This window comes from Plasmodium vivax, genomic scaffold, assembly GCF_000002415.2.
Source record: "Plasmodium vivax scf_7167 genomic scaffold, whole genome shotgun sequence".
Lineage (NCBI taxonomy): Eukaryota > Apicomplexa > Aconoidasida > Haemosporida > Plasmodiidae > Plasmodium > Plasmodium vivax.
The window spans coordinates 38219-49727 of NW_001849948.1; the positions used below are offsets into that span (position 1 = coordinate 38219).

At 25.5% G+C, this 11509-nt stretch overlaps 2 protein-coding genes across 2 annotated transcripts, besides 4 other annotated features; both read right to left on the reverse strand.

Moving 5' to 3' along the window:
* The first annotated feature begins 625 nt into the window (after positions 1 to 625).
* Positions 626 to 664: a microsatellite.
* A 480-nt stretch (positions 665 to 1144) lies between these two features.
* Positions 1145 to 3325, reverse strand: PVX_112670 (tryptophan-rich antigen (Pv-fam-a)). The gene is made up of 2 exons (XM_001612598.1): positions 2849 to 3325; positions 1145 to 2639 (listed from the first exon to the last, which is right to left on the reverse strand). The coding sequence occupies exons 1-2, from the start codon at positions 2936 to 2938 to the stop codon at positions 1722 to 1724; spliced, it is 1008 nt and encodes a 335-aa protein (XP_001612648.1). The 5' UTR covers positions 2939 to 3325; the 3' UTR covers positions 1145 to 1721.
* Positions 1618 to 1643: a microsatellite.
* Positions 2331 to 2384: a microsatellite.
* Positions 3077 to 3126: a microsatellite.
* Positions 3326 to 7366: 4041 nt separating the features above from the next.
* On the reverse strand, positions 7367 to 8797 carry PVX_112675 (tryptophan-rich antigen (Pv-fam-a); the record flags this gene model as incomplete). Its single annotated transcript, XM_001612599.1, has 2 exons — positions 7367 to 8568; positions 8711 to 8797. 2 exons carry the CDS (start codon positions 8795 to 8797, stop codon positions 7717 to 7719), a joined length of 939 nt encoding a protein of 312 aa, XP_001612649.1. The 3' UTR covers positions 7367 to 7716.
* Between the last annotated feature and the right edge of the window lie 2712 nt (positions 8798 to 11509).

Here is an 11509-nt window from a genome sequence, read left to right on the forward strand (position 1 = left end):
CAATTTAGTATGAATAGCTCAAATCTTAGTATAACACATTATAGGAAAACAAATTTGAGAAACAATGGACAACACAAAACTTCAATTATTTAAGAGTAAACAAATGTAGTTCAACTAATGCCTAAATGGATGCTACCTGAACTCGGTCCTTTTCATTGATGCAGAAAAGGTGATCATATAATGTATGTGTGTAAAATATTAACGCTAAAATTCGCTGCTCATTTACGAAATGTATTAGCTGATTCTAAATAAATAGCTATTCAACTTAGACCAAAAATGTAAAATGTATTTATTTTTCCAATAAGGAAAATGCTAAAATGTCAGATAAAAAGCCACTTAGCAGAGAAAGTAAAACAACACCCTATTTTAAATTCTCAAAATAACGAACCCAATTGTTCTAAATATTGCTTCATAAAGAACAAAAAACTTACAACATAATACGTCAAAATGGACACATATGATATACCCTGCTAGTAGACAAAATTCATATCCGATAACATATAAAAGGGAATATTTATTCGCACACATTTTATAGCATATATAGCCTAACTGGACTTGTGTATGTTATTTTTCGCCAGTGCAATACAAATATATGTTTTCCTTGAACATTTCAAATATTCAGTCTAAAGCTAAGGAAATAAAAAGTATATGCAACACATATACACATTATAGATAATAAAACCACTGGACATCAAATCAGTTGAACCTATCATATGCTATCCCCATTGTACCGGGAATATAAAAACTGGTGACACCGAAATTTTTCATGCCTCTTTTATGCATAGTAGCACAAATAATAATATAGTTAATGAAACGAATATATTTTTTAAAGTACACTTTTGTTAGATTTATTTTCTAATAAAGGCAATACTTGTTTTATATATAGTTCTCAAATATGTTTATGGTTTAAAAAAAAAAAAAGTGAATTAATTTTCATAAAACCCATGCTATATATAATGTATTATAATAACATACGAACATAATCTATGTAAAAAAAAAAAAAAAAATCTAGGGAATAAGCTTTATAATGAAGAAACACTGAACAAAATTTCAATTTAATATATGTTGATTATATATAAATCAAGGACAAACGTATAAATTTTTTTTAATATGTTGTTTTTACCAATTGAAAAAAAAATATATATATACATACATATAAACATACATATATATATACATATCAAAATATGGTATGTAAAGCACATTCTAAATTGATATTATAAGGTATATGCGATGCAAAAGTTATAATTTTAAATGCAAATTTTTATAAATTGTGTTTGTTCCGATTATATCGAGTAATCCATTTTTTCATTTTACGTGAGCATTATTTATTATATTTCAGTTTTTTTCCCTTCTTGCACATACAAATAATTTTTCGCATTATACTAGAGTTTTCCTTGTTCTTCATGTTTTGGGCTTTTTCAATATATACCCAACTGTTTATCTACAAACTAAACAGAATGAACCAATAAAAGATTTCTGTAAAAAAAAAAGTAAAATCTTCAATCTTCTTTCTGTTTGATTAGCATCCAAATTATAGATATTTCGCAATTTCTCTTTTTCCAATTGTATAATTTAAATAAAGTGTACTTCGACTATTGACAATAATTCCAAAGAGAAGACATTTTGTTAAGACAAAAATAAAATATCTTCTCATTAATGAGGATACAAATTTCAAATAATTATTTTATTTTTTTCTTTATAAATTTTTCTTCTTACATTTATTTTTCTAATTCTTTACACCATGAATTCCATTGTTTGTTGGAAGTCCATTTTTTGGTGAAATCTCCTTCCCATTTTTTAAATGAGCTGTTTGCTTTCTTTTCCCAGTTTTTGCAGTGTTTCTTTGTTTTCTTTAAACATTTCTTTTCCATTTTGTCGGTACATTTGATCCATTCTTTAGTTTTTCCAGCTGCCTCTTTTTTTTTCCATTCTTCATCATCAAGTTGTTCCTTAACAGTTGTTTTCCATTTGTTCCATTCAGTATTGGTCCAGTCTTGTAACTTGTACTTATTGTAGTCTAGCCATTTTTGGAATTGTTTATTCATGTGGTGCTTTCCTTCACTTTTGACCCATTTATTCCATTGGCTCTCATTCCAGTTTTGAGTGGATTTCAAGAAATCGGATCTGCATTCTCTATCGATATTTCCTGTATAATTCATCCATCTCTTTTCCAAGTATTTACAGAATTTTTGAAGTTCATCTTCTTTCTCTTTGGTCCATTCGTGTCTTTGAGTATGCATGGTACCTTTGTATCCTGAAAAATCTTTCTTAGCTTGCTTCATCCATTGGTTCCAGTCCTTTATTTTTGGTCCTTGAGGAGCTTTTGTTTGCAATGGCAAAGGTGCTTTGGCAGGTGGTGGTACAGTTTCATTTACCAAATCAACGAAAGCAGCAGGAGTTTCTTCTCCAGAGGTTGATGGTTTTTCATCAGGTGTAGCTGCAGGTGCATCATCATCATCCTCCTTAACGTATAAAAGTTCATTTTCTACTTCACCACTTAATCCTTCAGCGCTAGCTGCTGCTGCTGCACCTTCTCCTCCTGCTGCTCCTCCTTCTGCATCATCACCTAATAAGCCTTCTAAATCTCCTCCCAAGTCATCATCCAAATTATCACCACCTTCGGTTACTTCAGCTTCCTAAAAGCATGATTAAAAAAAAAAAAATATATATTATTAGTGCGTTACAAGTTCAAAAAGCAATAAACGCAAATATGTGTTGAACAAAATTTACGCGATCAGTCCGTTCACGAAATTTCATTCAGTACATATTTACGCATATGTATATATATATATACATATGTACATATATATGTAAATTTTTATATATAATTCTTTTTTTATCGTACTGCAGCAGAAGCATAGAAGTTTATATTAAAACTTGGGGATAAAATATATAAGGATCCAGATAAAAATAAAACGGCAGGTAACAATCTCATTTTGAAGAAAATTATAAAGTTAAAAGGTTATTTATATATTTATATTGTTATAATTTAGCGGAAAGAAAACCCTCAGAAGCAATTCAAATATATAATATTTTTTTCTTCCTTTATGCGTTTTTCCGGTATTTTCTAAGTAATAGTTTTTAATAAAAATGAAAAAAATCAATCTTTTTGAACAAAAATAATATAAATTTTGTAAATTCTAATTATAATTAAAAATTAAACAATATTAGTTTTATAAAATATTTCGCATATTTTATAGCTTTTTAAGAAATTATTTAAATAATTTTTTAGAATTAGCTTTTACAAAATATAATATTACGTAAAAATTAAAAAAAAAAAATTAATTCAAAATTAATTTTTAAATTTTAATTTTTTTAATGTGACATGCAGTAAATAAAAAAAAAAAAAAAAAAAAAAGATAACAAAAAATAAAAGAGGATAATAATTAACTAAATATTATGTAGATTGTACGCAAAATTACAACATTATTTCCTATAATAAAATTTTTTAACGGATACTTATTAAAATTTATGCAATATAAATAAATTAATGTAAATTTTTTATGTAAATTATTTTTTTCTAATCTCTCATATATTTTACGTTTCATCAACGCATCTTTTTAGCCTTAAAAAATAGAAAAATTGCATTCTAGAAAATAGAAATAAATTTTTACGTAAAGCAGTGTTTTAAAAATATATTTTATTTGTACGTAAAATTCAGTTAGAAAATCCAATAAAATATGCAATCGTCCCCTTGTTAAATGACTTTTTTTAATCTGTATATACTATTATGTTATTTGCAATATATATATATACATATACAGGTAAAATATATTATTTTATATGCTATCGCAATTAATTTCTTTTTACGGCCTTTTAAATTACTGTTGGCTACTATATGTAAATATGTTAGTTCACTATGTAAAAAAATAGCCTTTTCATATGTACAAAAGTCAAATGAAAAATATAGCAATTTTGCACGGCAAATATAGCGTTTAATGTTTATTTAAAATAGAAAAAATGAGTGATGGGACGATGATTAGTTGTTGTTAATGTAAATATGTAAAAAGCTAGCAAAGGGATAAGTATAATAACGTTTCACAGTTTTATGATATATTTTTTTCTGTATACTCTTTTTTCACCATCTCTATTGTTTTTTTATATAAATAATGAAATATCATTAGAAAAAAATTTTCAGCGATGTGAATCTTTTGATCTAATGTTTTTTTCATTTCCAAAATTGTTATGGTTGTTTGAATGACCATATTTTATTAATAAATACATTTTCATGTATCTTCCATGGTTTCTTCGAAAAAAATTGAATTTTCCACATTCAAACGGAAGAATTTGTAAAAGGGTGGAAATAGAATTAAAACGAAATTGCAGGAGCAAAATAAAAATTCAAAACTGCATGAAAAATGAAAAAAAATGGAGAACAAATTTGCTTGAAATATAAATATAAAAAAAGGAGAAAAAAAAGAATTTTTCACAATCAAAAATTAATACAAGATAATTTCTTTCATCTGAATTAATTGCCCTTTTTATATGATTTATTTTAAAAAAAATAATTCAAAATGTTTATGATTTTTGATCAATTTTCTCCTTATTGTTTTTTAGTTGATTTATTTTTCTATTTGTATTGTTTTATCACTATTTGTCAATTATGATTTACCCCAATCAAAATTATGAATTTTCCTGGAAAATGGAAAAAAACGTTTATCCATCTAATTGTATATACAATTTTATTAACATATTTTTAGTTAAATGCTAACATAAAATATGAAAGGATAACGGAATCATTTTTTGAAATTTTTTTTTTTATCAGTTGAATTATGCAAAGGAATTTTTTAAAATTAAAAATTTCCATTCGCTTGCATAAAAATATGTTTTTGCGTAAAACTATGTAAAAAAATGAAAATTGAAAAAATTAAAAATTACACAAAATTTAACTAAAGTTGAAAAAAAAATTTGTGTGAAATGGGAAAATTAACAAAAAGTTCTTCATAAAACATTTACACTTTTTTTCTAAAAACTGTAAAGCGGTAGCGTTTTTAAAGTATGATCAAATTATAATGTGCAACGTTTGTTATGTTTATTATATCGTTGTGTCGACAAAACCAAAAATGTGTTGTTCCATTTTTATGAACATTTTAATAAAATAATAAAACCACAGTCTAATTTTACAAATGGTGTACACATTTTCATTTTGCATATACTACGCATTCGCATAACTTGTAGCAGTGATTATTTCTAATGTGTAAAAATTGTGTTTCTTCATAATACTCTTCATAGTATTATCCATAAGTATGTTTTTCAAAAATTAGTAAAGGTAAATGAAAAAATGCAGCATTCAAATCTGTGCATAGCTCTTATTAGATTAAAATTTTCACCCTAAAAGCACGTATGTACTACTGGCATATATGTTTAAAACGAAACTAGAAGTATTACTAAAGAATGATTATGACGAATATACACACAAATTTTACCATTTCTTAAGTTGAAATTAATCAACCTAGAAAAAATGGTAATGAATAAAATACCTAGGTTAGATAACGCTTTTAGGGTGTCTTTAAATTTCCTTATAAGGAAAAACGAAAATAAAAAAAAGGCTGAAATTATTACATGGACTCACGCCCCTTCTTAAGTCATTCCGGTTAGCTTAGTATGATAAAATTGTATTCTTTTTTTTCCTTAATATAACTTTATCGTTGAAAATGTAACAACTCTTTCGTATAACTAATGTAGAAAAGCACGTAAAAGGAGTTGTACCAATTATTTATTTCTTTTAAAAAACGGATAATAACATTCTTTTTTTTTTTTTTTCTTTGGTATACTTTTCTACTTCTTTCTATTTACTCTTAAAAAGACATTTAGTAAGAAAGCGAATTTTACATTTTGCCTTTCGCAAAATAAGACTCTCATATGAATAATGTAACGTTTAACATGTTCCAGTAAAAATATGTTTTCCTGATTTCGCATTACCCAAAATACTTACACCATTCCTTTTCCTATCTTAGATTCTAAAAGTACGTTTAATATTACCATACTATAAGGCTAAAATGTAAAAAAAGCATGTAACGAAATTAGGTAAAAAGTAATAACGCCCTTAGTATAGCAGAATCACATAACAAATGATCACAAACAGAGTTTTGCACCTCTGATAGTCAATCACATACTTGTTATATTAAAAAAAAGGAGTTGAAATAGAGATCGATTCATAGACTCCTTCTAATTTAACATAATCCTCAATTTTTCAGATATACCATTTCAGACAGAAAAAGGAAAAAATGAAGCATACGCACAATTTACAGTAAATTCCTATTTTGGAATAGAAAAAAAGTATAAGATAAATCACTAAAACTGCATAATTGTTGCTATAAGAAAAGGCAGAAAACAAAATGTAACTTTAATAAAACTATAAGGTGGATACACAACTAACTGATAGTTCTGTTTATCTAAATATAAAGCCTTGTGTATAATATATGTGTTAAAATAAAAAAGTGATATATATATAGTGTGCTTCTAAATTGATAAGCTGAGAACGAATTTTTAAATTCATTTTAAAAAAAAAAAAGAAGAAGTAATAAGACGTTCGATTAAATACTAACGACGAGTATATATAACAGTGAATAACCTATTCTATAATTTCTAGTCACTATGGCCACCAAATCGTTGTACAGTTAAGTTCGTATAAAATAAAAACTTTTGAAATACCCCAAAAGTGGAGATCCTACCCTAGTATCCAAGTGTTTATTTTACCTAAAAAAAAGCACTGCTACTAACACACAGTTTATCATAGGCTAATAAGAATGCACTGTTGTTTTACAATACGGGATACGCATACACATAAATGTGTATGTATATGTATGGCTGTATGTATGCGTCTTTTTCAAACAGTTCTGATGTGCCGTAAAAAACCTAAAGAAAATATGACCATGAATGCAACCATAATTTTATGTTGGATGAGATGCCTATATTTCTACATAGTAAAAATATAAAACCTGAATTACCGTAATGTGTTATCGTACCATTACATGTACACATATATTCAGGGTCATATTATTTAATAAAACCTAGTTCTATTTTGCCAGATTCAACTTTGTTTGTTTTCCTTATATACGCAGTGTCTTTGTTAAAACTCATAAATAAGTTTAATGCTAAAAAGAAAATAACTTTCGTAAAAATTATGAAAACACGAATACAATTTATATAAATGAAGAAGAACAATTTATAATGAACAAACAATAACCCTTATTTCGCTTGAATATATATATGTTACATATAAATTATGTTCAATAAATAAGGGTTTCTTAAAAAAAAAAAGAATGTTTACAAAAAATACTACAGTAGTTTTATAAAAAAATTATATAATCATATAAAAAATATATATAATAAAGAAAACATAAGATAATAATAAAATTCACATAAAACATCTCAAAAAGACTAAAACCGTAGATCTTATCCTTTTTTAAGATGTAGTTTAAATTTATTCACACTCTACATATAAATTATATATTCATGAATTATGTAGGGGGGTCATTTTACCATTTCATTATACTTTTTTTATTTAAAACAAATATAAAATAGTAACATAGTGCTCTCAATAATATCATGAAAATGTGTCCTCTATTAAAAATGTTTATACATTTTTGATATAGTTTCTGTAGTGCCAGATAAGTTGAGAAAAAATAGATGAAAATAATATAATTCCTTCATTAGTCCTTTCTTAAGACATAACATTTTTGTAAGCCTTCTTTATTTTTTTTTTTATTTTTACTTTCTAACTTTTTTGACCCATTGATTCCATTGCTTACTTTCTATCCATTTTTCAAGCACTTCTGGAGACCATTCATCAAATCTAAATAATAAATCACCACTATAATTACTCCACATATTATCCAAATTATTCGTGTAACGTGTATTCATCTTATCTGTCAGTTCTTCCCACTCTGATAAACCACCAGATGATGCTTTTGTTTTCCACGCTTCTTCTTCCAACTCTTTCCTTCTATGATCTTTCCATAACGAAAAATATTTACTTGTTAAACCATCGAAATCCTTTTTTTTTGTAGAAATCCACGCTTGAGCTTCCGTTTTCAACTGTTCCTTTAATTCCTTCTTTACCCAACTTTCCCATTGAGGGTCGCCCCATCCAGATGATTCTGCCAAGCATTCACATAAGAACACTGTAGTCGTATTATCTGAACAAGATGTCCATTTTGATTCCAAACTTTGAAGATACAATTCGAACGAATCTCTTACACTACAAAGCCAGTCGTATAAATTACCTTTGGCAAAACACTTTAAATTTTCATAGTCTTTCTTAGTGCCCTTAAGCCACGCATCCCAACTGGATGCTTTTTGTCTCATTGGCAATTTAAATGAAGGTTCATTTAGATCTTGTGAAGGGGTTTTATTTTCTCCATCCTTAACCTTATCATTGATGTTTTTTGGTGGTTTATTTAACCCGTTTTTAGCATCCTTCGTCTCGGTTTTATTACTATCATCCTTAAGTTTGTCATTAACTGGTTTGGGAGGTTTAGATGGTAATGGGCTTTTTGTCTGTTGCAAAGAAGGTTTCTTCACACCACCTTTAAGGTTCTGAGCAGGTTTTGGCAAAGCTTGCTAAATAGAGAATATCATTAAAAGTGTATATATATAGATTAAAATATACTACGTTATATGAGAAATAAATTAATATAATAAATTGTGAACGTTGTACTATTAATGACATATATATGTATACGCGTTTATGTTCTTAACATACCGTGCTGGAGGCGAACTGCACTAAAAAATTAGAGCATAAAATACAAAGAGATCCAGATATATATATAACCGCTGATGATATTTTCATTTTTTATATTAATGTGTCTATCTTTCGATTATTATTATTTTGTGTTAGCTATATTGGGGTATAACAATATTTTAGTAGACTAAAATATGTACGCCTATGAGTATTACTATTTTATGTATGAATTTAAAATAGGTAAAAAAAATGTATATACATATATAAATATATATTTATCTTGTTAAATGAAAAATTGTCTTTATTGTATATCTACTATCCTAATCAGTAATAGAATAACTTCAAATATTTTATACTTATTTGTTATATACTTCTCAGAAAATTAATGATTTTTTAATTTGTGCTATTTATTCATGAAAATATGATGAAAATTTTATTTAAAATATTTTAATTCTATTATAATGGAATATAAAAGTTACAAAATAAAAAATGGAATTTTAAAAAATTAACTATGTAAAAATTGATATTTAAAATATTAAAAATATTTAAAATATTAAAAACAACAATGCTCCTCTCCTCTCTATAAAAATATTAATTCTGCTAAGTTTTCAATGCACTACATCGAGCTTTTCTACATAAATCTATTATTAATTTGGCTTTTATTATATGGTTACTTTTCTAAAACATGCATTTAACATGTTTATCTATGCTCACGGTATTTGATATTATAAACAGAAAAGTAAAAACGAACGCTATACGCACAACGCTACATGTATATATATAGTTTTAAGAATATTAGTTACTCATACAACTAATTTAGGAAGTTATATAAGAGAGAGGATTGTTCTTTACATTTTAATAACTAATAATATAATCGGTGAGTTTTGCATATTTGCATTTTTGAGCGTATTATCAGTATTACATATTTATAGTTATAAAATAAGTTAGCTTTATTCTTACTTGGTTTTAGTTATACGTAATAATATAATCACCTTCTGAAGCTCCATTTGAAGCATTAATTTATATATAGTGTTAGGAGTCGACTAAAGAACGCCTCGAATGCAAAAATTTAGGTATTTTTTAAATTAATTAGAAAAGTTATATATATTGTCAACCATAAGCATAATTAAATATTTCACTAGCATTAATTATTGAAAATAATTTTTTTTTATTTAAATTACATTTTTCGTACATTAAAAATGTTGCCTGCTTGTTTTTATAGAACTTTTTTATATACTTTTTTTTTTCAAAATTATATCTATTAATAAAATAACAACTATCTAACGGTAGCAAAAATTTTGTATACAGAGTATCTATGATTCAAGTTACAAAAATATTATGTTAAAAATTTTAAATATGCGATAAATGACTATTTCAAATTATTTCATGTGATACAATTATTAACAACACTGCGATATACCAATATAGTTATTTTTGGGTAACCTCTCGTTGCATTATGATAAATTATATGTTTTCATTTTTTACGTTGAATAATCGGATTTATCTGTTTTACAATACATCACATAGATAGCACACACCGAAAGAAGAGAAAATATGGTTATGTTCTGAATAGTTATATGTTCCTTATGCATTATTATATATTCTACTAAGAAATAAATAATTAAAAATAAGTAAATACAATTATGACTGTCATAATATTAAACTCCATTTGAAAGAAAAAATATTGAAAAAAATATAGAAAAAAATAAATCATTATTTTTGCTATTAATGTACCTTTTTGCTGCTATAAATTTACTTATTCGAATTATTATGAAACATTTATTTTTAGGAGCGCACTGTCCTTAAATTAGAAACAGTGACATAAATATCATATAATGAACTACCATTTTAGAAACATATATAATCACTAATCTATGTTGTTTTTTGCTGCTTTTACTAAAATGTTTAATTCTTATTAATATCTATACCATATATAACGAATTATAATAAATAATAATACCGTTAAGATGCTAAACTAATTAACTACTGTATTATGTACAACACAAAAAGGGGTTATTCCGTGTTTTACTTTTGTTATGAATTATTTATTGCTATAAAATTTAGACAAAAATAATTGAATGCTTCTTATATGCCAATAAATGTATTGTATTATATAAAACATATCGAAATAGGGATATGTTCTGTTTTAACATTTATTTAAAATAATTACTGATTTTTAATAATACCGTATAAAGAAAACAAATAAATGTATAAATTATGTAAATCGTACATTGTAAAAATATATGCTAGTATTAAAAACAAATAAGAAATGTACATAAATGTATATCTCACCCCGTTTATTAAACTATAAAAGCAGTAAAAAGTATATAATTATTGTAAATATATATGGTAAGGAAATTGTCATCCGATAGCAAAAAGGCAATACAAAATATATGCTGTGATCTTTTCATAAATAATCAAACATATTAGTTTGTTTAAATATAATATAATATTACCACTGTTATTATTACATATTTGTTTCTGCAAAAAGGGATAATAAAAAAAATATGGATAAATTATAAACATAGAAACGAAAACAATGACTTATCTTACGTTATAGAACAAATATAATGTACATTTTTATTACACACATAAATATAGTTATAAATAATGCGAATATTTACATAATTATCTAAAAATTAGTACATATAAGTAAGATTGTACAAAATTTTCAAATTAGCTAAAGTGTGGAAGCAGCTATTCACATGTATTTTAACATGGACTAAAAAAACTTTATTATATTCGGACATTGTAGAAAAAATGTTCTTAGAACAATTCAAATGCTGAATGACAAAATAAAGAAAAAGTTACTATGGTTGG